Genomic DNA, 21,433 nt, shown 5'->3' with positions numbered 1-21,433 from the left:
AAGAAGAGCAATACGACTTCCAATCATGTATTGCTTAATGAAAACTTCTTTTGTTTGTAAGTAATTTTTATTAGGGTTCTAAGCTCATTCTTACTTATCAGAACTACGTCACTTGTCAATGTTACTTGCTTCATGTTTCAAGTTTATTCGCCTCTCATTTATTTCTTTCTATTAATGGTAAATTATCAATGAGAAATTATATCTTGTTGTTTTTTTGTTTTGTTTTTGTTAAAATAATAGATACGATAACATGTTTGTTGTGAGTAATCTTCTAATCAGTATTGCTAAGGTCTTTCGTGATGATGATTTTACATTAAGAAAGCATAATATTAGGTGTTACTAATTTTTGTAACTTTATTCAGGTACCATAAATGTCACCTTTAGATGAAAATATGGAGTATATCTTCTAAAAAAAAAACATATACGACTTCTTTTATGGGACAAATGAATTGTCGTATAGGCGAAATCTTAAGAAGACGTTTTCTGGTTTCTAAGATTTTATGGGAAAGAAAGGATATAGAGACCACTCATTTTGAAACTTTTGAACCTTTCTTCTTCATCACCAGTATCGTCAACCACCACTACTATCCCAGGCAATTACTGTGATGTAGAACGCAGCGGAATTTAAGAATAAAATAAACTAATACGAAGAACGATAAAATAACGATTAAATAACTCTAAATAACTGTAAACTCGATTAAACTTGATTGGGTTTTCTCCTCAACTTGAGAATAATGGACAAACAAGATATCCTTTTATAGGATTCTGGACTTTCCTAGATAGACTTGAATTAGGCTTTCCTAAATAATTAAAATACTGCAACTTCCTAAATAACTAGACTCAAATCTGGACCTTTCCAATTATTGGAAATACTAAAATAACATAATTTCCTAAACCTAAATTCTCTAATAATCATACTAAAATTGGGACATCCTAAAACTATTCTCCATGGCCGGTTAGCCCTTGGCCCGGTTTGGTCATGGAAAAAGCCTCCACGCCGGGTGCCCCTGCATCATACTGTCTCTCTCTCCACTTCTCTCTCACTCGACTTTTTGTTAACGACAAAAGGGTTTCCTTTCTCGTCCAAAGCAGCGGTTTCACATGAAAAAGACTCGCAATAAAAGTTCGCTTCTAGGTCAAAATGGATTAGCTGTCTCCGCAACTGACTTACTCCGTCCCACCATAACATAACTATGGAGTATATAGTATAACATTCTAGGATTAAATTCTTTTTGGTAAATCAAAACCCTATTAAAATTAGTGAATGATACCCTCCTATGAACTTCCTAAGCCCTAAAGAGTTGAGTTTGGGGTAGAGGGTTTCATAGGTAAGGAGGTGATGGGAAATTGGGAATGGCAAGAAACAAAAGTAAATGGTCTGGTTTTGGTTGGCCACTTCATCTCCAACGTGTAAATATACAGCCCAAAGTCAGTCTACACTTTTGGACTGTAGCTCCAGAGAATTATAATATAGTAAAATTTTCTCTCTCTAAAACTCTCTCTGCTTTCTCACCTTTTCCGAAATCGAAGATGTCGTCTATAATAATTTCAACGTATTTTAATCTCAACCAGCAGACTAAATTATCCCATAAATCCAGAGAGAATGGGTGGGGAGGTGGGGGATAGAGAAGAAGAAAGAAAATAAAACCCTCCCTCCTCATCATAACAACAATCTCTCACTTCTCTCCTCTGCTTTTTAATGGCCGCCTTCTATCTTCTATCTCATTCTCCAAATCTGGGTCATTTCTCTTCTCACAGAAGAAAACCCTAGTTTCCATTTCTCTTCTAGTCTATTCCATTTCCCCCTCCTTGGAAATTGCCCCAAGTTTGATTTTCTTTCTTTGATTAACTGTATAACTGTCACTCATCAACTTTGGCTTAACTGGTACGCTTCAACTTTATTCTCTCTCTCTCTATCAATTTCTATAAATAGGGTTTGACTAGATCTTCATACTCCAACCACTTATTAAAGAAAAAAAACGTTTTTTTTGTTTGCTTTCTAAGTTTCTCTGATCTGGGTTTTGATTCAACTTGCTTCTTCTTCATTGGGTGTTTTTTTCTTGATCTTTGATTTTAAGATTCATTAATTGGTGGTTAACTAGAATTAGGGTTATTTTCTTATCTTTGTTTTTGAATTGGGGGTTTAAATGATCAAGATGTCAAATGAAGATGGAAAAGAAGATGATTCTAATCTTAGTAAAGGAAAAGATTTGATTAATGGGGATACCCATAATGATTTTTGTTTCAGTTTGGGTAATTCTATATCTAAAAAAATTAGGGTTTGTGAAAATCAAGAAGGATCAACTTCAAATGGGGGTTCTTCATATGAAGTTGAATCTTCAAATGAAATCAAAGTTATTGATTTTGTGAATGTAGTTGAATCTAATAAGGATATAGATGATTATACTTATATTCCTTCACTTAGTGATGAACTTATTCATCAGATCTTAGCTAGGGTTCCAAGATCAGAGTATTGGAAACTTTTTTTAATTAACAAATGGTGTTCAGGATTACTTAGAAGTGGTGAAATCTACAAAATTAGAAAAGAATTGGGAACAATGGAACCATCAGTTTTCATGTTACCACATGGAGAACCTCGATGGTATTCGCTCGATCCGAAATCTTTAAGTCGTCGACAACAACTTCCTGTGTTACCTTCAGACATTTGTTTCGGAGCCGGAGATAGAGAGTCATTTTGTGCAGGAACCCATCTTCTTGTTTCGGGTAATGAATTCGAAGGTCTTGCTATTTGGAGATATGAATTACCCATGAACAAATGGTTTAGAGGTCCTTCAATGATCAACCCAAGATGCTTATTTGCTTCTGCAAGTTGTGGGGATAATGCTTATGTAGCTGGTGGGATCGGATCATTAAACGGAACGAAGGAGACATTGAATTCAGCAGAGGTTTATAACTCCGAAACAAAGTCATGGGAACCACTTCCGAAGATGAAGAAACGACGAAAACTTTGTGCAGGTTGTTATTTGGATAACAAATTTTATGCGATCGGAGGGCGAGATGAAACTGAAGCTAATCTTACTTGTGGTGAATGTTTCGATACTGAGAAATATACATGGGAACTGATCGAAGATATGATCAAAGACACTCCGATTCAAACGTCACAATCTCCGCCATTACTTGCTGTTGTGAACAATGAACTTTACTTACTCGAACCAACTACGAACCAGTTGAAAGTGTATTTGAAGAGGAGTAACAGTTGGAAGGAGTTGGGAGAAGTACCGGTAAGAGCTGATCGGGGAAGAGGATGGGGAGTTGCATTCAAGTCTTTGGGTAATGAATTGCTCGTTATAGGTGGAATTCCGGGGTACGGAATAACGATATGTACGTGTGCTCCCGATCCAGAGGTTAAGGGTTTGAATTGGTCGGTCGGGTTTATTGGGAATGGGCGAAACAGAATGAGCGATTTCGTATTGAATTGTTCTGTTATGATGGCTTGAAGTTCAAAGTTTCTTTGAGAGTTTGAGAAAGAAATAGGGTTTGGGTAGATGTTATGGGATATGAATGATTTGGGAAGCTTGAATGTGCTTACTGATATATACTTGTGTTTTTTATTATGAGATTTTACTTCAAGATAGAATTGGTGTTTGGGTAGTTAACACTTTGACAGTCTTATAGTTTTATAGATTTTTGTTACTATTTTTGAATGAAATATCTTAATGTTGTTTCTTTATGAGATCTTAATCTTAATGTTGTCACTGCATAGATTTTTGGGTTAACTTGAATGATTTTGTTGAAGTAAAACCTAAAATTTTTGTTTAGATCTCAATCATTTCACCAGATGGACCTAAAATCAACCTAAGTCTAATGAAAACAAATAATTTGAAATCTTACTCTAATCAATTGAGACGTTGAAACAAATTTTGTATCTGACTTGGAAAGAAAACAAACACTATATCTGAGTTCTTACTCCTTTTGCCTGTCCAGTTAGAGTGAATTCTTGGTTTCCTTTTGTTTGTTGGAATAGATGAATATTTCAAAGTTACATGAAGAGAGAGAGAGAGAAAGAAGAGATGATAGTGAAGGAAATGGTAGTGGTGAGAGTCCAAGGGGAGTGGAAATCATTTTTTTCTTTCTTTCTAATTATGGGTTGTCGACGACTCTATTGGGCGGCCGTTAAACTACACGAAAAATACAGAAGAAGACAATTGGAAATTTCTTTTTTGCCCAAAAAGACTATTGGAATTTGATCATTGAAGATGTCATTAATTATGGTGAATTGGTCATTTTTAGGGACCAAATGGAGTTAACCCTTCCCTCTTGTTTGTTCAAAGGTGGGTGTTTTGGAGAAGAAATAAAACTTTCCAAGGAAAATGGTTGAAAACCCAGAAAACAAGCACCAAACACCCCCCCCCCCCCCCCCCCCCCCTCCCTCAAGTCGCCGGAATGAAGCTGCCAGCCAGAAATGACCGGCGACGTGTTTCTCTCTCTCTCTCTCTCTCTCTCTCTCTCTCGCTTCACCTCTCTCCTCCATTTGCCTCTTTCTCTCTCTCTCTCTCTCTCTTCCTCTCTTCTTTCCCTCCTTTTTTTGTCTTTTTTCTTTGTTACAGTTTTGCGAAGGGGTTTTCCCTTCGCAAGAACCGTTCGTCTGGTTTCCAAATGAAGGTGAGGTTCCTTCGAAAAGAGATCCCCTTCACTGGAACTTTCGTGGGATAATGAGAGAGAGAAAGGATAAAAGGAGAGAGAGGACAGAGAGAAGAACGAAAAGAGAGAGAAGAAAGAAGAGAGAATTTTGTTGATGGTGATCGCCGACATTGATGGTGGAAGTCGTCGGGATATGGTGGAGGCCGCCGGAGTTCTAGTTGAGGTGAGAGGCAAGAATAAAAAAATTAAAACGGTGATGTTTGGAGCAAAACTTTCCCCAGAAACTTTGTTTATTTTCCCAAAACACTGATCTTGTTCCAATGGAGGAAAATGCTTCCAAGTTACATTGTGGGACAACTAAGTTCAAAATCCTCTCTCATCTCTCCCTCCCTCCCTCATTATGCTTCAAAAAGCTTAATATGATTCAAAACCTAAATATGAAAAAAAAATTCAAATTCTATACAAAAATCATTATAATTGGTAAATGTATATCATTATGTTTCTAAATGAACTTAGATTACCAAATAAAACTAATCTAATTTGAATGAGTATGCATTGCACTTGAAAGAATTATAATCTTAGAATGCTAAGTATCAATTCCAAACTTAAGAATTATAAAATGAAGCAAACTGGATTGTCTAACAAATCAGATCAAATCAAATCTTCTACTCAAATTCAACTTAATATTATAAATGGACTAGATAGAGTTAAAAGCTCAAATTAAATTGATTCAAATCCCAAAAAGACAGCCCCTCCAACCATGTGAGAGTTGAGACCAACCTAATTGTGGAGTTAAAACTTTATAAAATAAGCCAAAAGTCATATTAAAGTCTGACTTTACTTATTGCACAATTGAAAAATATCTCAAATGAGTCATTCTGCTAAGTCAAAATTCAAATAGTTTGAGATTCAAATGCACAAGACATTTCAACATATCATCAATTTAAAATCAAGATAATGAGAAAGACAATAACTATGAAACAAGGGTAGTGTTTGTTTTTTGTTCGAGTCGAATATGAAATCTAACAACTAGATATTTCACATCATGTTTTCGCCATAAATGATTCTAGTTGATTTTAAGTCTACTTTAGACAATTCTGACAAGTCAGATTCAGACGAGAAAAAAAGTATTCGATACCAAGAAAAGCTTACATCAATCAAAAAAAAAAAACGAAGGGGCTACAAATTTTAGCGTTTATATTGGTCGCTACTAGTAAATCACATAATTATACGATGAAGAATGAACTATGGCACAGCATGGAGTATTGAACAGCTAAGAAGATATTAAAGATGATAAAATCTGCAAAATTCTTCAACGTTATAACAAAGAAAACAAAATAGGTTGAACTTTAACTACTTTTGCCATAGTAATCTTTCAAAAGAAGTGATTTCTTCTAAACTAAATCAAGTGCTTGGTCAAAAACCATAAGCTGAAAAACTTAATATGATGAATAAATAGACCTTAAAAAGCAAAGAAATGGTTTCTCGGTACCAAAAAAGGAAATGCAGCAACTAAAAGACTTTGATGCTTCTGTCGAGGGCCGGCTTTACTCTCAGTGTTCCTGGTCTAAGAGGAAGCACCGCTTCGAAGAACTTTCTTTGGTTTCCTTGATGCCAATTGAGTATCAGCCTGAAAAATAAAACAGTAAGTTAAAATTGTGCAACATAAATAAGTCAAGAATAAATTGTACAACTAGAGACAAATTTTCAAAATATACTCATATTCTGATAGTTAGCCGACATCATTTTCTTTTTTTTACTTTCGGTTTGATGAAGAGATATTATGCTGTATTTACCTCTTTCTTCACGGGTTCTTCCTTCTCAGACAAGGTGAGCTCAATATGGCAAGGTGATGACATATAAGCTGCAAAAAAAGTACATTGTGATATTAAATAATCACATTTCGCAACAATGAGACGAAGGAATTCAAATGTGGGTGAAAAATAGACTTACGGTTAATTCTTCCGTGAGCACGGTATGTCCTTCGTCTCTGCTTTTGAGCTTGGTTAACTTGAATGTGAGAAATGTATAGCGAATCCACATCCAAACCTTTCACCTATAAAATATTTAAATCAAAAATAAAATCAGGACACCGAACGAAACTACGCTTTAAATGGTCCACAGAGAAAGAGAGAGATTTACATCAGCATTGCTCTCAGCGTTTTTGAGCAAATCAAGGATAAATTTTGCAGATTTAGCGGGCCAGCGACCTTGACCATTGGAGTGACGGTTCTTCGCTTGGGCAGTCCTACCAACACCACCACAGAAACGTCGGAAAGGAATGGCTTGTTTGTGAGCTAACACATCCTCCAAATACCTCTTAGCTTTGACAAGAGGCAATTTTCTAATTGAAAACGCTGTCTCTCTTGTATTCTGAAAAATTTCAACAAGAGTTAGACAATGAGCATAAGTACAAAGATTTCCACTTTTCAACCCATTCGACCTCGAATATGAGAGAAAAAGAAGCATGCCTCTAATCTTTATATATAAATTTATCACTACTAACCACAATTTTAAACAGTCAAATGTGTACCCCACGTACAAGTATACAACTCTATATAGAGAAAAATTATCATGGCGTGGAAGAGATGAACACATGATGTTATATCAAATACGAAACGAGAACTATGACAAACTCACAGTTTTTCCAACATTGCAATTAGGACTAAGGTGGTCTTATCTTTCATTGTTTGAATATAACACGCCTGACCCGTACCAATTCCAATTGTCCGAATCAAAAGGACATAAAATCAAACCAAATCGACATCACGGGTATGTTCGAAACTGAGACAAAACAGAAGTGTTCGAAACTTGAGTCAGACTTCAGAACTGACTCAAATGGACCCAAAATCATCTCAATTCAGCCATTCAGATGAGTCAGACAATAACAAACAGTATGAATTTTGACCCAGTTAAATTCAGACCTTGAGTCAGATTTCAGATAAAAACACTACCCTACTGTCTATGCTAGTTGTCAACATAAAAACCCCATTTTATCAACATAAAACGGAGTTAATCAAATTTTAACACCATCTAAGCTAAAAATTTAGCAGGAAACCCTAATTATTTTAATCTCAGTTGAATATAATAACGAATCAGAATTCAAATAATCAAGTTCAGATCAATTTACCTTAAAATGAACACGAAGATCTGCCCCTCTAGCCTTGCAAGCTGAAAGATGAAGATTTTGAAAACCAATTAGAACCCTAAAAAGTGAAATCATAAGTAAATTAAATCAAATCAGAGAGAAAGAAAGTGCATAAAATAGAGATGCTTACACTTGGTGGGATTATCAGGTTCCTTCGAATACTTCACCTAATAGGAAAAAAAGAGACTTGATTGAATCAAACAAAATACGAAAGAAACAACGAATAAAAAAGTTAGGGTTTAGAAGAGGAAGATTGAAAAGTACCATTGTTGATTTGCTTCTTCTGGTTTCTTCCTCTTTCTTCTGGTGAGTTAAATTGAAAATGCGGCAAAGAGTTGCTTCTTTAAACTCTAGGGTTTTGGTTGGAGGGGTATGGACATATGGACTCCAGTGATGGGGTGGGCCTTGAACAAAATTTTATAAGCACTCTTTGGTTTGCGAAGACCATAACGACTTGTTGATCCTATTTGCTTGGGAAAAATAGATGTCTTCGAAATTATTTCTAAACAGTAAGATTCGAACACTAGCATGTTACCATCTAACAGAAGTCGATTTCACAACCTCTTTGCATATATTCATCTTTCTAATTTTTCGCAGTTCCTATTTTTCTTTAATTTTAACAAAAAAAAGTAATATGTCATGTGGAAGAGTTTTTGTGGGAAAAAACACTATTACGTGAAAATATTTATCTGTTATCGAACACACCCTAGTAACATCTGAAAGTATTATGACTAAGAATTTCACTTGTCCTACTTGGATTAATGATATTGTTATTTTTAATTTTTAATCAACATGATTTCTAAAGAGGAAAGTAGCATTTTTTTTTCCACAAAAGAAAAAGAAAAGTAGCATTTTTTTCCACAAAAACTCATTCACATGACATATTACTTTTTCAGCCTTTTTTTTTTTTTGATGAAGGGTTTTCAGCCTTGATAGACTGCCCCACCCCTCTCCCTGCCCGGATTTACTAGGGAGAGTGGCCGAGAAGTCTACTATTTTCCTTACCTTTTTTAGTTTGAAAGCACGACATGTTACTTGGAATCAAAAATTAAATTGCTCGGTGAACATTTTATGTTTTGTGGAATATGTAATTGTTGTGTAAGTGACAATAATACTTTCAGATGTTACTAAGGTTGTATTCGATAACGAAACAATATTTCACATAAATATTATTGTCAATTACACAACAATTACATATTTCCACAAAACATAAAATATTCACCGAACAATTTAATTTTTGATTCCAAGTAATATGTCGTGCTTTCAACAAAAAGAAAGTAAAATATTCATCGAAGTCAAATATTGTATTCGATAACGAAACAATATTTGACTTCGATGTACGATAGTCATTATAATAGCGTTGATACATCAAAAATGTGATAAGCACGGTAACTGTCAGATTAAACAAGAACAAGCCTAAAGGCCAACTAAACTCCACATTTTATCAGGTGAAACTTAAGTATGAAACAGAGAAAATACTAGCAAATAACAATAGAGATAAGAATAAAGAGATGGTATAAAAAGTAACCTACACTATTATATATATATCAAACATTATATATATATATATATATATATATATATATATATATATATATATATATATATATATATATCACACATTAGATAGTTTTATAATCTCAACTTTTGGAGATAGGAAGTGTAGTCTTAGTTATTGTAAATGAGAGTATATTCTAAAAAAGATACCTACCTCTTTATAATATAGATAAATTAGTTCAATTCAATTTTTTTTTTGAGTTAATTCCTATATGGCCCCCTACTTTGTGACCAGCTTCCTTTATGGCCCCCTTTTTTTTCGTAAATTCAAATATGGCCCCCTATTTTCAGGTAAATGTCATTAATACCCTTCTTAATAATAAATTTAAAACATTAAAAAAAAATTTATTTTCAAGTGAATTGGAGAGAGAGAGGGGTGAGGTGTAGGGAGAGATGAGGTGGAGAGAGAGAGAGGGGTGAGGTGGAAATAATTTTTTTTAATGTTTTAAATTTATTATTAAGAAGGGTAGTAATGGCATTTACCTGAAAATAGGGGGCCATATTTGAATTTACGAAAAAAAAGGGGCCATAAAGGAAGCTGGTCACAAAGTAGGGGGCCATATAGGAATTAACTCTTTTTTTTTAGTTGAGATAGTTCAATTTAATTCTTATTTGTAAAAAAACTACAAATTTTGGACGATAATCGAATCTTGTTTCTTTAATTAGAAGATATAACTTGATAAGAAGCTTGAATAAGAAACTACATCAACCCAGTCTGGAAAAAGGCCCTTCAGTTTCTTTGACGAGTTCACCAAATACTGATCTAATACAACAACATCTACCCTTACAGGTTCGGAAGTCTTGGCCTACATTTTAATCGAAACGAACTTTCAGCCAAAATAACCAACAAAGTTTTCGATGTGATGAAATACTTTCATAAACGCAATTGCCCTATGAATATCACATAGCAAATGAAAATAATATAAAGAGAGAAACGGAGGTTTTTTTTTTTTTGAATTGGTAAGCGTGTGCCCCGAACCCTCGACCTTTAAGTTGGAAGACTTACCTCTTACCACTTGAGCCAAGGGTTGTTGGCCGAGAGAAACGGAGGTTGACTATATGGGGAAGATAATACTTCAACTCTAACCAGAATTTCCAGTTCTCTTTGCTACTTTCACTGAGTCTCAGAATGTATGATGGCGGTCCACCATCCACCATTTCAGGAGCTGTCAATTATTTCGTTTTTGGGTAGATTATGTTAGAATTCAGGATGATAGTTATCTTCAACAAGAAAAGATGAAGCATAAGAACATATTAGATCACCTGATAGTTGATTGTCAGCAAGAGACCACCCAGATAAAGGACCTGTAATGTTCAATACTGTCACCCAAGCCTCCTTTAACGAACTGAAATGAAAAATGAAAAGCATCAAAATTTGATCCACCAGGTCATCCAGAAAAGCATAATTCGATGTTCATCATATACATGATTAGGCGAATGGTTTCAACACGGGCATGTAGAAATGTATTTACATGCAATATGTTCTGGAAAACGTGGAGTGTAATTAGAAAATTAGACGCGTATATAATCACGCCGTTGATAATGCTCTCTATCTAGGGTTTTAATAGATTTATGGTTATTTACTATGGACTGAGACACTGGTTGGTTGATTGTTGTTGATGTGGATATGCAACTTCAGACCGGCATATACTAATTCTGTCTGACATCACCACCAAATCCGACTCTACGATTAGGGTTTGTCTTATATTTCCACTTTAACATTTGTCTTGAAAGTCTTTCTCTTGCCTTATATTTCCACTTTAACTTTGTTTTGGACCTCTCGAACACTTAGATTAGCATCGATCATGCTTAATGAGTTTACAACTCCTATGCGAAGTTTTCTTTTTTCTGTTCAGATGTATATGAATTTTCCAGCAGTAAGAATTGTCTTATAGTACGGTTGTTACTAATTGTTACAAATAATTGTAACGTATTAACTACAATCTTATAGATGCAACGCACTTCTCTAAAACCCCCAATTGAAAGATATCTATACGGTAGTTCTGAATTTATGATATGTGATATATGAAACATGTAGTTGATAGCGATCTAGCAACATTCAATTAATGCGTCCACCAAGAACAATGGTATTCTAGCAAATAACATAAACACAATGCTAGAGTGTACTTTCATAAAAAATCATGCTCGACCGTCTAAACTAGGATATCTTGTAGTATAATCCTTAATTCATCTCGTGTATATGAAACTAGAATTCATCAAGTGAGGATTTTTGTAAGTCCTTCAACTTGAAGTCCTTTTGGTTGTTTCGATTGGGTTGTTTGTTTTGGGGTTATTTCTCTAATGGCCCCCAACTTTGTGACCAGCTTCCCGCCTGGCCCCCTACTTTACGAGAAATACCCATGTGGTCCCCTTTTTCCGTTATCTTTAACGGTCCGTTACTCTCTCTCCTCCATCTCATTTTCTTTCTCTACCAAGTCACCTATCACGCCACATCATCATCTTCTCCGACCTAAGTCGCCGACCGGCCAAATTTCCGGCCGGCGACATTCAATATTCTTTTTTATTCTTTCTTTCTAAAAAAAAAAAAAAAAAATATTTTTTTAATATTCTCTCACATCTCTCTCTCTCTCAACTCCGACGTCTCTCTCTCTAAAAATTTTTTTTTTTTAATATTCTCTCACATCACGAACAGACCTCCGGCGAAGGGAAACCCCCTTCGCCGGAGTTTAGAGAGAGAGAGATGTGAGAGGAGAGAGAATTTTAAATTTTTTTTTGAGAGAGAGAGAAGAGAGAGAAAAAAAAAGTTTGAAGGTCGCCGACCGAAAATTTGGCCGGTCGGCGACTCTGGCGGTGAAGACGATGATGTGGCTGGTTTTATCGAGGTGGCAGAGAGAGAAAACATGCTGGAGGAGAGAGAGAAAAGAAATGGAAGAGAGAGAGTAACGGTGTTATAACGAAGGGGAGTCATATAGGTATTTCTCGTAAAGTAGGGGGCCAAGCGGGAAGCTGGTCACAAAGTTGGGGGCCATTAGGGAAATAACCCTTTGTTTTGCTACATCTTTCTGGTTCTGTAATATAAACTGAAGAAAAGATATCATTTTATCTGAATATGTTGTCTCGTTTAAGCTTGAATGTTCTTTCTTTTTTCATCCTACATTCATTCATGATGCTGTCTAGGGCTTTATGGTTATTTTTGTTAGATTGCGGCACGGGCTGGTCTTGTTGATGTGGATATGTTATGTGGTGGCAACTTAAGCTCGGCATAGTATCCAGCCCGACAGCACCACCAAGTCGGCTGTCGTGCTTTACATAGTCTTGGAACAAACTATAGTTACATTCACATGTTCGCCAGAGTTAGTTGAAATCATATCTTGGCCAAACAGATAAATTTGGACGAAAAGTTTGCAAGAGAACAAGACGCCGTTTTAATACTTATAGGAGTGTCCTTAAAAATTCATTTAGAGAACATTAAATTCTTTCGGGCGTCCAAGTTGTAGCCACTTATCGTTTTCGCACCCAGTTGTATCTAAGCTTCTTTCTATGCCCAAAATTGATGAATGGTTAAATTTTGTGGACTCATTAGTAGATGTAACTTCAAAGTCTTAATTTAATTTTGATAGAGTCAAAAGCTAATTAGTTAATGCTTAAACAATGAATATACATGTTGTTCTACCCTAATTCCCAAACTAACAATCTCAATAGATACATACAACATTTTAAAGCTACAAAAACAGATTGTTTAAGTTTTTTTTTCAACCATGGGTCAGGAGGAAGCCCAAAACCCTAATAAATTTACCCCAAGTTCTATAACTCATAGATTTTTTTACTTCCACCCAAAATCGAATTTGAGATCTTCGGATTCCAGAGTGAGTGTACAACCACTAGAATATATTCTTTCTGTCCTTAACTCATAATTAGGGGATCTACCATCTCTCTCTCCATGACTCTGACCTTGAACCCACCAGCCATATATGCAGTCAATAAAGGAACAAAAACTGGTTTATGTGTACTTACAGGTTTGAGTTCAAACCTATCAAGTACAGATGCTACCACATATTTCATCTGCATAAAAGCCATTTCTTTACCAAGACAAACTCTTGGACCAGCTTGAAAAACAGGAAATTTATATGGACTCACATTTTTTATCTCTCCTTCATCTATCTTATCTGGTTCAACAAACCATCTATCTGGTTTGAACTCTAGCCTATCTTTCCCCCATAACTCTTCCATTCTCCCCATTCCATATTGAAAATATGTTACTCTATCTCCACTTCTAACTATTGTACCGTCCGGTAACACGTCATTAACGATTGGGTGCTTCGAATCCCAAGCAACTGGCGGGTATAACCTCATTGATTCACATAAACATGCCTTTAACAATCCCATCTCTTTTAGCCCGTCGAAATCCGATAAGTTCTTGGTTTTGTTTTCTTGATTTTCTTTGGTACTAATCTTTTTCACTTCTTTTACTAGCGCGTTTTCGATGTTTTTATTGCAGGAAAGTAACCAGAATAACCATGTCATAACGGCCGAAGTTGTATCTCTTCCTGCCATTATAAAACTTATAACCATATCTCTGATTAATTCTTCTTCATTACCAGCTGATATTAAACGCGATAAAAGATCTTCGTGATCAAATTTGAGTCCTACTCCTCCTCCATTTTGTAGTTTCTTCTTTCTTGTTTGAATTATCTCATCAACTGATTTATGCACATGCTCAATTGCTTCTTTCAATTTTCTTTCAGACCCAAACCCGAAAACTCGCTTAATCTTCCATATTAGAAACAATGGAGCAGCTCCACGTCTAGCACTTATTTCAGCTGCTATATCAAAAGCTTCCGCTAATGGAGAAGCCGGTAACGAAGGTTGAAGACAACCCGGATCGGTTCCTAAAGAAACCATACAAACTACATCAAAAGCAAACCTTTTTAACAAATCTTGCATGTCAAGAACTTGACTAGTTTTAGAAGCCAATTCAAGAATGGGTAACAACCGATTCGAGACTTCTTCCTCTAGTATTTTCACCAAGAACTCTCTTAATGATTTTGTAGTGAAGTCATGACTTGCTATCTTTCGCTGTTTTCGCCAAAGATCACCATCAACATTGAAAATACCATTACCTAATAGATCACCAAGAAGTTCACTAAAAGGTTTACCTTTAGGGAAGTTATTGAAGTTGGTTTTAAGAATGTATTCAATGTTTTCGGGGTTAGCTGTAACGATAGTACGAGGAGCTCCGAATCGTTTGATTACGATTGTTTGTGTTGGAGATTGAGAGAGAAGATTTGTGTACCAATCTAAGAGATGGTATCTGTTTTTGTAGAAAGAGATTAAGCATCCAATTAATGGGTATGAGGGTGGTCCATGAGTTTGTTGTTTATGGGTTGAGGTTGAATTAATATGATGATGAAGTAAAAATGAGAGAAGAAGAGATCCTAATGGAAATAAGATCATGAGAGAGATAAACATGGTTCTGAGAGAGAGAGAGAGAGAAATAGAGAGTTGGTTTTGACTTTTGAGGAAGGGAAAGGAGGTATTCAATACTTATAAGAAGAGAGAAAGCTTCAGAGGACAGAGAGATCAAAGATGCTTGTTGGGCCGAAGATCTCAACCAACCCAGACCTAAAATGGTGAGGAATCAGGATCTTCAGCCATCTTAAAGTGTGATGTTGACATAAAAATCTTGTCCGACCAAGACCAAAAATGGTCATCAATTCAATCCCCAGGATCTTCAGCCCATGTCAAGTTTGACTTTTCAGCCCCCATATCACTCACTATTGGAGAGAGAGAGAGAGAAGAGACAGAGAGATCAGAGAGGGAGAGAGGACCGGCCACTTAAGAACAGTCTGGCGCACTTAAGAAAATCTTAATAATAAAAAATGTCCATTAGTGTAATCAAATCTAGATTATTAATGGAGTAATATAATTTGCCTGAGTGCTCTGTGAGTGTATTAATTAATTTTTGGGAGATTTTATAGGGCCCCTCATTTTTGTTAAAAGACCTCCCCTTAGTGATAATTTAGCAAGTAAAATAGTTCATGGGAGGTCTTTTAACAAAATTGGGGAGGCCTTATAAAACTTCCCGAGTTCTGTTATATGAGATTTTTTTAGCCTCAATGGTGAAAGTGAGTGAAGATAGTACAACAATGACATAATCAAATAAAATAATAATAACTACTAAAATGTATTTTTAAAAGAGGTTCGTCTAATTCTTACAAAATTTTCTTTGTTACCCTAAGATTGGAACTTTAAGATGCATTTAATACTTTATATTCTTCTCTCTTCCAAGTTTCGGTTAGCACATTTCAACAAAAAAAAAAAAAAGTTTCGGTTAGCACACGTACAAATTACATAAATTAGCTCAAGTCAGCTAACTATATTTTAATAATTATCGATAGCAGTCGAGATTGACGATGTTAAGTTCAAAGCATTTGGTCTTAGATTTTATTCAATATGATCCGCTACTCGTCACAATTTTATTCATAAAAAATATATTCTTTTGGGAGAAAATATTAAGAAAACCATAATAATTCAGTTCACTGTCTATTAGATCTGATGGATTACTTTAATCCTCATTTACATCACTTTCTTGACAAAAATAATTGATTATTTTTTGCATGACCCATACCATTTTCGAGCGCTTTGATTTGCTAAATTCTCATCAGTAAGTACGTAGAAATAAAATAATAATTCACATATTATCTGCGGCACAAGATCTAACTTGGGTCAGATATTTGAAATAATCCAAGAAATAACAATTACAAATTTAAACCAAGGGTTGTATGTGTACATAATTTAGAAATAGATTCAATATGGGAAAGAAATATATCAACATTTTTCGATTATTTGGCACCATAAGAAAAATCACATCCGAGTGTTATAATCATATTCTTGTTGACAATTTTGTCATGACATTACTAAGTGCAAGTAGTTCTAAGAGCAATTGAAAAGCCACAATTTTCAATCATCAGGCCATGGTCCTACCAAATAGCAAGGTTTGATTCCATTACCCGAAAATTCGGATATATGAAAGCAGCGCCCTACTTTTGTGTGGGCCGAATACAATACAACATACTATTTAACATATAAGTTATATTCACGTGTTAACAACGGTTGGATAGGAACAGGTATCGATCACCTCTAAAAGATTCTATGGTCTCTGTCACTTGAGGTTGCCTTTCTTTTTGTGCTGAAGGCCACCGTCCTAAGAATTAAGTAATTTCATTCCCCTTTTTGGTGTCTATTGAGGACGGCATGAAGTTATTGGTCCATCTCTAGGGCGGAACTCTGGCCCGGCCAGAGGCCCATGGGAGCGGATCACTGTTAGATTATAGGAAATTATCAAGCCTAGACATGTATTCCAAAAGAGATAAATTTGTACAAGATAATAATATGTTTTAAGCTTTAAACTGTATACAGAAGCAGGAGCCATATTTTGATATTCTTAAATTAGAGATAAAAGATGACAAAATACCTTAGTTATCCCATTGACGAAAAAAGTAAATCGTTCACAGAGTTCAAAAGAGGTGTCTGGAGTTATATTTGACCCAATTTTCGACTATGCTTCTTCACCATCTATACTCTATTCGCCTTTCAGGCGTGCTATCAGCTCATCCTGCAAGGGAACCAACCCATCGATGACCACTTATATGGAAAACTCAAGGAATCGAGGAGCCACCACACATTGAAAAGCTAATTAATGGATCAAAAGTTTATAATTTCAAAGATTCAACCGTCTAATTAGTGGGAATTTTCTAATCAACGAGTAACTCAAAGGTCCCAATTTTTTTATCTAATAGAAAGGAATGAACCTATGACTGATACAAATATAAAAGAGGTGTTTACCTTCCTTCCTCTCACTGGTAGACCTCGTTCTTTCAAAAGTACGCGTAACTTCTCTACAGTCAGAGCCTGATAATTCTGAGAAGAGCGACCAGTAGATCCACCTACAAAAAGTTAAAGGGAAGTAAACATGGTAATTTTAGCTTATAGTTTAATAAAATATTCAAGTACTTGTTCTACCGAGAAACTCTGCTTTATACATATTTTTTCATAGCTCAGCTTAAATTAAAAAGTCCAAGAACAAAGTATCAATGAGAATGCACGATAAATTGTATTTCAGACCAATACCCACCATATAGTAGGTTAGCACCTAGTTACCAAGAAAAAAAAAAAATCCTTGATTTCTTGTCACGTTTTAAGATTCAGTAGATGCATATGCCTTGAGGCACCCCTCGAGGCGGTTTGGTCTATTTTTGCCTCAAGAATACGCATCTACAGACAAAAACAAAAGGTACAAGCATTAATTAAGATTATGTAACATAAGAAGTATCAGCTTTTATATTTCTTGTTTGTTGAACACTTGAGTCTGAATATTATTGTAGTGAGGTGAAGAAGACTATATAATGTTATCCTTTTATATCAATGTGGTATCATATTTTTTTTTCTGAGAGAATTAGTGGATGCCTTTTAAGCAGCGACACATATACCTAAGGTCGTGCTTCGCTTTTTTGGAGCAAGCCGCCTTGAGGCGTAAAAACGTTTTTTTTAGATTTAATTCTTTAACTTATCCATAGTGAGTCATGGGTTAATAGCATAAGAGAGTTCCCCCGGTAACAACTTCATTTGGTGATAAAGCAGGAAGTTATCATTTCTTCCTCTAAACGTCGTAAAAGTTCAGAGTCAGTGTGACTGTCCGAAGTCATCCTTGCATATTCAGATGGGCACAAATATACAAATATATAGTTCCACGAATCAGAGCATAAAGTGTACTCTGACCATTTACCAATACACGCAATGCTGCAAAAGATCATATCGCATTCTGATATTTTACGACTATCTAAGACAGTATCTAGCAAGTAGTTTTCCAGTTTGTCCTGAAGTTTTAAGATAGTAGTACAGTACAACAATAACAGCTTAGGGAATCGAGAATGCCTACCTGCTTTAGCACTTCCATTAGAATTGTTCAAATTAGCTCTCTTGGCTGCCACCTTCACACCAGCACTTTCTTCAGCAGCTCTAAGAAAATGAAAGCACAAGTTAAGCTCACAAGATCATAGGTAAATCATAAATGTAGCTTGATAATGACCCCGAGAGGTGATAAATCTAGTGATATTTGTCTTTCGCCTGTTTCAGTTTGTTCATATCTAAGAGAATCCAAAACAGCCTTTTTCTTATGTCGGAATAACTTCGGCAACTAGAATTTGAGAGTATGGTACACATATCTCAATCAAATCATACAAAGACAATGTAAGCCACTCTTACGGGAAATGAACCTTATACCTCTTGCCTCTAGTAATCTGTGTCGAAGGCTTACTCTTCGCATCTTTCGAGCTTGAAGCTGTCATTTGGTTTCTAATGGTAAGAGATCTTATCAATATGTTCATTTGGTTCGTTTTTATCACTTGCTCCTCTGGAATCAAATAAACAAAAGTTTGAGATTGAAAACTATCTTTCATAAACTGCACTCATGAAATGGGAAAGGAGGTTGGACAAGAGAACCTGGTGGTGATGTGTCATGTTCACAAACATAAACTCGCATCCCTCCCTACACAATGTTATCAAGATTCACAACATTAAGCGAGACACAAAATCGTCATCAAAATGCTCATGGGTTCTGAATTTCTTTCCATAAAATGTATTGGCGAAGTAAAAAACAAAAAAAAAAAAAAAAAAACCCTAATTTGGAATTGCACCAACGGCGAAACAAAAGAAGTCCATAACATTGTAACAATATTACGAGTGTTTCAGAATACATAACCAATTACCCGTAATTAAGTATCCAATTCGGTTCCAAAAGGGCATATTTTTCTAAATCTAGGGTTCTCAATTCAGTTTCAGTAACCTAATGCCATAATGCAATGGCTGATTTTATTCATTAACTGGGAGACTGTTATCTTCCAAGCTTTGTCACAATTTATACTCCAATTTTTGTTCGATTTGCTTACAAATTGCTTCTTGATGCAATTCTAATTACCCAACAAAAATCGGGGCTTCTATGGTTAATTGGTTACTAGTAACGAATACCCAGATAAGATTAGACAATAATAAGAAAACCCAGAAACAGTAAAAACGATTAGATCAAACCCATAAAGAGCCCCAAATTTGATGAACAAAACTAGGGTTTCGAAAACCATTAATGAAAGATATAGAGAGAGAGATTACCAGATTAGAAGAGTGAATGGGGGAAGAAGAGAAGAGACCGCGAGAGGGAAGATTGGCCAACAAACCGGAGACGGTTTCTTCCATTTGATCTGAACTCTTGACGGAAGTAGAAGTGAGAATCGTATTTGAGGGTCTCTGTTAACAATGGCGCCCTTTCTTCGCGCTTAAAAAGATTTCTCTGTTCTTCTCAATTCACTTTTATACTGAAATTGATGGGCCTTTGTAAGTCTTGATGAACTTGTATGGGCCTTGATGAACTTGTATGGGCCTTGATGGACCTGTGTGGGCCTTGGTAGACTTGGATGGGCCTTAATAGACTTGGGTGGGCCTTATTATTATTATTATTATTATTATTATTATTATGATTATTATTATTATTATTATTATTATTATTATTATTAGTAGTAGTAGTAGTAGTAGTAGTAGTAGTAGTAGTATATTTGAAAGCCGTCTCTCTCTCTTAAGCCGTTTCAGATCTACGTCGATTTCCTCCGGCGAAGGGTCCTCCCTTCGCCGGAACTCTTTTATGGTTCCTTTTGTAGTTTGTTTTTCCATCAATAAAGAATTTCTAGGGTTGTTTTCCATCAGAGATTGAATTTCTGGGGATTGTTTTCTGGACTCACCACACATCGATTCTTTCATTTTATTAAAGGATTAAAACGATTTAGTAACAGATTGATGGAGTGAGAGAGGAAGAAAAGAAGAGAGATTTATAGGGTTCAAACAGAAATTGAAACAACAACATTTGGTTGATTGAAACTTCTTGAATCTTTGGATCTATCAAGTAACAAGCCTAACCAGAAGGACTCAAAGACTTATTCAGCAGTGATGGTGGTGGTTGACCTTGCGATTTACATTCATCAGTGGCGGTGGTTCTCTCGATTGGCGGTGGTTGACCTTTTGGGTCTTTTCATTCTCGATCTTCAGGATCTTTTTTTGTCGACTTTTAGGGTCTTTTGTTTGAGTCTGTGTCTGGTCAATTTCTTTCCCTCCATAAGGCACTTTACATACGAAAGTTCTATGAACTTATTGTCTGTAACTCTCACGTAGTTCTTAAAGAAATAACAATTATCATCCATGTACTTGTGATTGAATCACTTATCAATGAAATATGGTTTCGCTTGGTTTAAAAAAAAGTAGTACTATATTTGAATGACAAGAAACTTAACAAAAGGTTCAATTTTGAGTTTTTTTAATTAAAAACAAGTGGCATTATATTTAGTTAAGAACCCACATATCTATATTTTATCTTTTAAAAGCAACGGATGCAAATTGTTTTTGCAACTAATTGCAAATTATGAAAATAATTAGACAATTGAAGACAACAAAAGTTGCGTGGATCATTTTTCACTAAAGCCAAAAAGAAGACCAAATTTCTCAAATTAATAGATATTATAAATGGAAAGGATAAAACCTCATAAACGTCCAAATTGATCCACTTATTCTTCTTCGAAATGCCTTCTCAACTGATAAGTTTTATTTTTTTATATGTACTCAAGAGTTATTACATTATTACATTATTACATGGCATGGATAGATCTTGAATGAAATAAGCTCTACAACTACTATCGACATCTTGGGTCCTAAGATCTATATATAGACCATTAAAAGTTAAAACCATCACATTGGATATGAAGTCCATTTATTCCTACATCTACCTTATTTATACGTTGTTCAATAAATCATGGATTTCCACTTCTTTTTTTTGAAAGTCGACTACGATTTACGTATGTCGTTGCATTTGGCATTGATACATCAAAGATGTAATAAGTTCGATAACCACCCACTCAAACTCTAACAGAACCGCGCCTATAGCCCAACTAAACAATGGCCTAAAGCCAAACTACATTATTTATACCCTAATAATTCCAATTCAAATAAACCAAAGATTCCACGTTCTCTGGGATTCGAACCTGGAACCTCCAGGGCTTTCTAGAATTTATATCAACACCTTAGAACCACTTGGGACCATGGATTTCCACTTAAATGGGAATGCAAAGT

General features: G+C 35.3%; 4 protein-coding genes across 4 annotated transcripts; 1 reads left to right on the top strand and 3 right to left on the bottom strand.

The window, feature by feature from the left end:
• Window positions 1-1,309: 1,309 nt before the first annotated feature.
• LOC147542500 (F-box/kelch-repeat protein At3g27150-like) lies at window positions 1,310-3,691 on the top strand. The gene has a single exon (XM_086637003.1). The coding sequence runs from the start codon at window positions 2,148-2,150 to the stop codon at window positions 3,456-3,458; it is 1,311 nt and encodes a 436-aa protein (XP_086493129.1). The 5' UTR covers window positions 1,310-2,147; the 3' UTR covers window positions 3,459-3,691.
• A 2,171-nt stretch (window positions 3,692-5,862) lies between these two features.
• On the bottom strand, window positions 5,863-8,097 carry LOC147542499 (large ribosomal subunit protein uL22). The gene is made up of 7 exons (XM_086633896.1): window positions 8,015-8,097; window positions 7,881-7,917; window positions 7,733-7,773; window positions 6,745-6,975; window positions 6,556-6,658; window positions 6,399-6,466; window positions 5,863-6,232 (listed from the first exon to the last, which is right to left on the bottom strand). The coding sequence occupies exons 1-7, from the start codon at window positions 8,015-8,017 to the stop codon at window positions 6,170-6,172; spliced, it is 546 nt and encodes a 181-aa protein (XP_086490022.1). The 5' UTR covers window positions 8,018-8,097; the 3' UTR covers window positions 5,863-6,169.
• A 4,754-nt stretch (window positions 8,098-12,851) lies between these two features.
• On the bottom strand, window positions 12,852-15,504 carry CYP94B1 (cytochrome P450, family 94, subfamily B, polypeptide 1). Its single transcript, XM_086636810.1, has one exon. The coding sequence runs from the start codon at window positions 14,735-14,737 to the stop codon at window positions 13,172-13,174; it is 1,566 nt and encodes a 521-aa protein (XP_086492936.1). The 5' UTR covers window positions 14,738-15,504; the 3' UTR covers window positions 12,852-13,171.
• A 1,138-nt stretch (window positions 15,505-16,642) lies between these two features.
• LOC147542497 (SAP domain-containing protein) lies at window positions 16,643-19,634 on the bottom strand. The gene is made up of 6 exons (XM_086636811.1): window positions 19,433-19,634; window positions 18,770-18,815; window positions 18,551-18,680; window positions 18,207-18,286; window positions 17,114-17,214; window positions 16,643-16,883 (listed from the first exon to the last, which is right to left on the bottom strand). The coding sequence occupies exons 1-6, from the start codon at window positions 19,514-19,516 to the stop codon at window positions 16,851-16,853; spliced, it is 474 nt and encodes a 157-aa protein (XP_086492937.1). The 5' UTR covers window positions 19,517-19,634; the 3' UTR covers window positions 16,643-16,850.
• Window positions 19,635-21,433: the final 1,799 nt, after the last annotated feature.

This window comes from Eschscholzia californica, unplaced genomic scaffold (assembly GCF_041429995.1).
Source record: "Eschscholzia californica isolate CP2 unplaced genomic scaffold, dmEscCali1.0.p SCAF_4, whole genome shotgun sequence".
NCBI classification, from domain to species: Eukaryota; Viridiplantae; Streptophyta; class Magnoliopsida; order Ranunculales; family Papaveraceae; genus Eschscholzia; species Eschscholzia californica.
Note: the sequence above shows the minus strand (reverse complement) of the source record. Positions and strands in the feature narration are given on the sequence as shown.

Bases quoted from the DNA above. Each gene is read 5' to 3' on its own strand.
- LOC147542500 (XM_086637003.1), top strand. From the start codon at position 2,148: ATGATCAAGATGTCAAATGAAGATGGAAAAGAAGATGATTCTAATCTT.
- LOC147542499 (XM_086633896.1), bottom strand. The intron at 6,976-7,732 runs GTAAATTGATCT...GAAATTTTTCAG, and splicing joins ATCTTCGTGTTCATTTTAAG to AATACAAGAGAGACAGCGTT. The intron at 6,659-6,744 runs GTAAATCTCTCT...AATATTTTATAG, and splicing joins ACGCTGAGAGCAATGCTGAT to GTGAAAGGTTTGGATGTGGA.
- CYP94B1 (XM_086636810.1), bottom strand. From the start codon at position 14,737: ATGTTTATCTCTCTCATGATCTTATTTCCATTAGGATCTCTTCTTCTC.
- LOC147542497 (XM_086636811.1), bottom strand. From the start codon at position 19,516: ATGGAAGAAACCGTCTCCGGTTTGTTGGCCAATCTTCCCTCTCGCGGT. The intron at 17,215-18,206 runs GTAGGCATTCTC...AACTTTTTGTAG, and splicing joins TAATGGAAGTGCTAAAGCAG to GTGGATCTACTGGTCGCTCT. The intron at 16,884-17,113 runs GTAAACACCTCT...GTTCCCTTGCAG, and splicing joins TACCAGTGAGAGGAAGGAAG to GATGAGCTGATAGCACGCCT.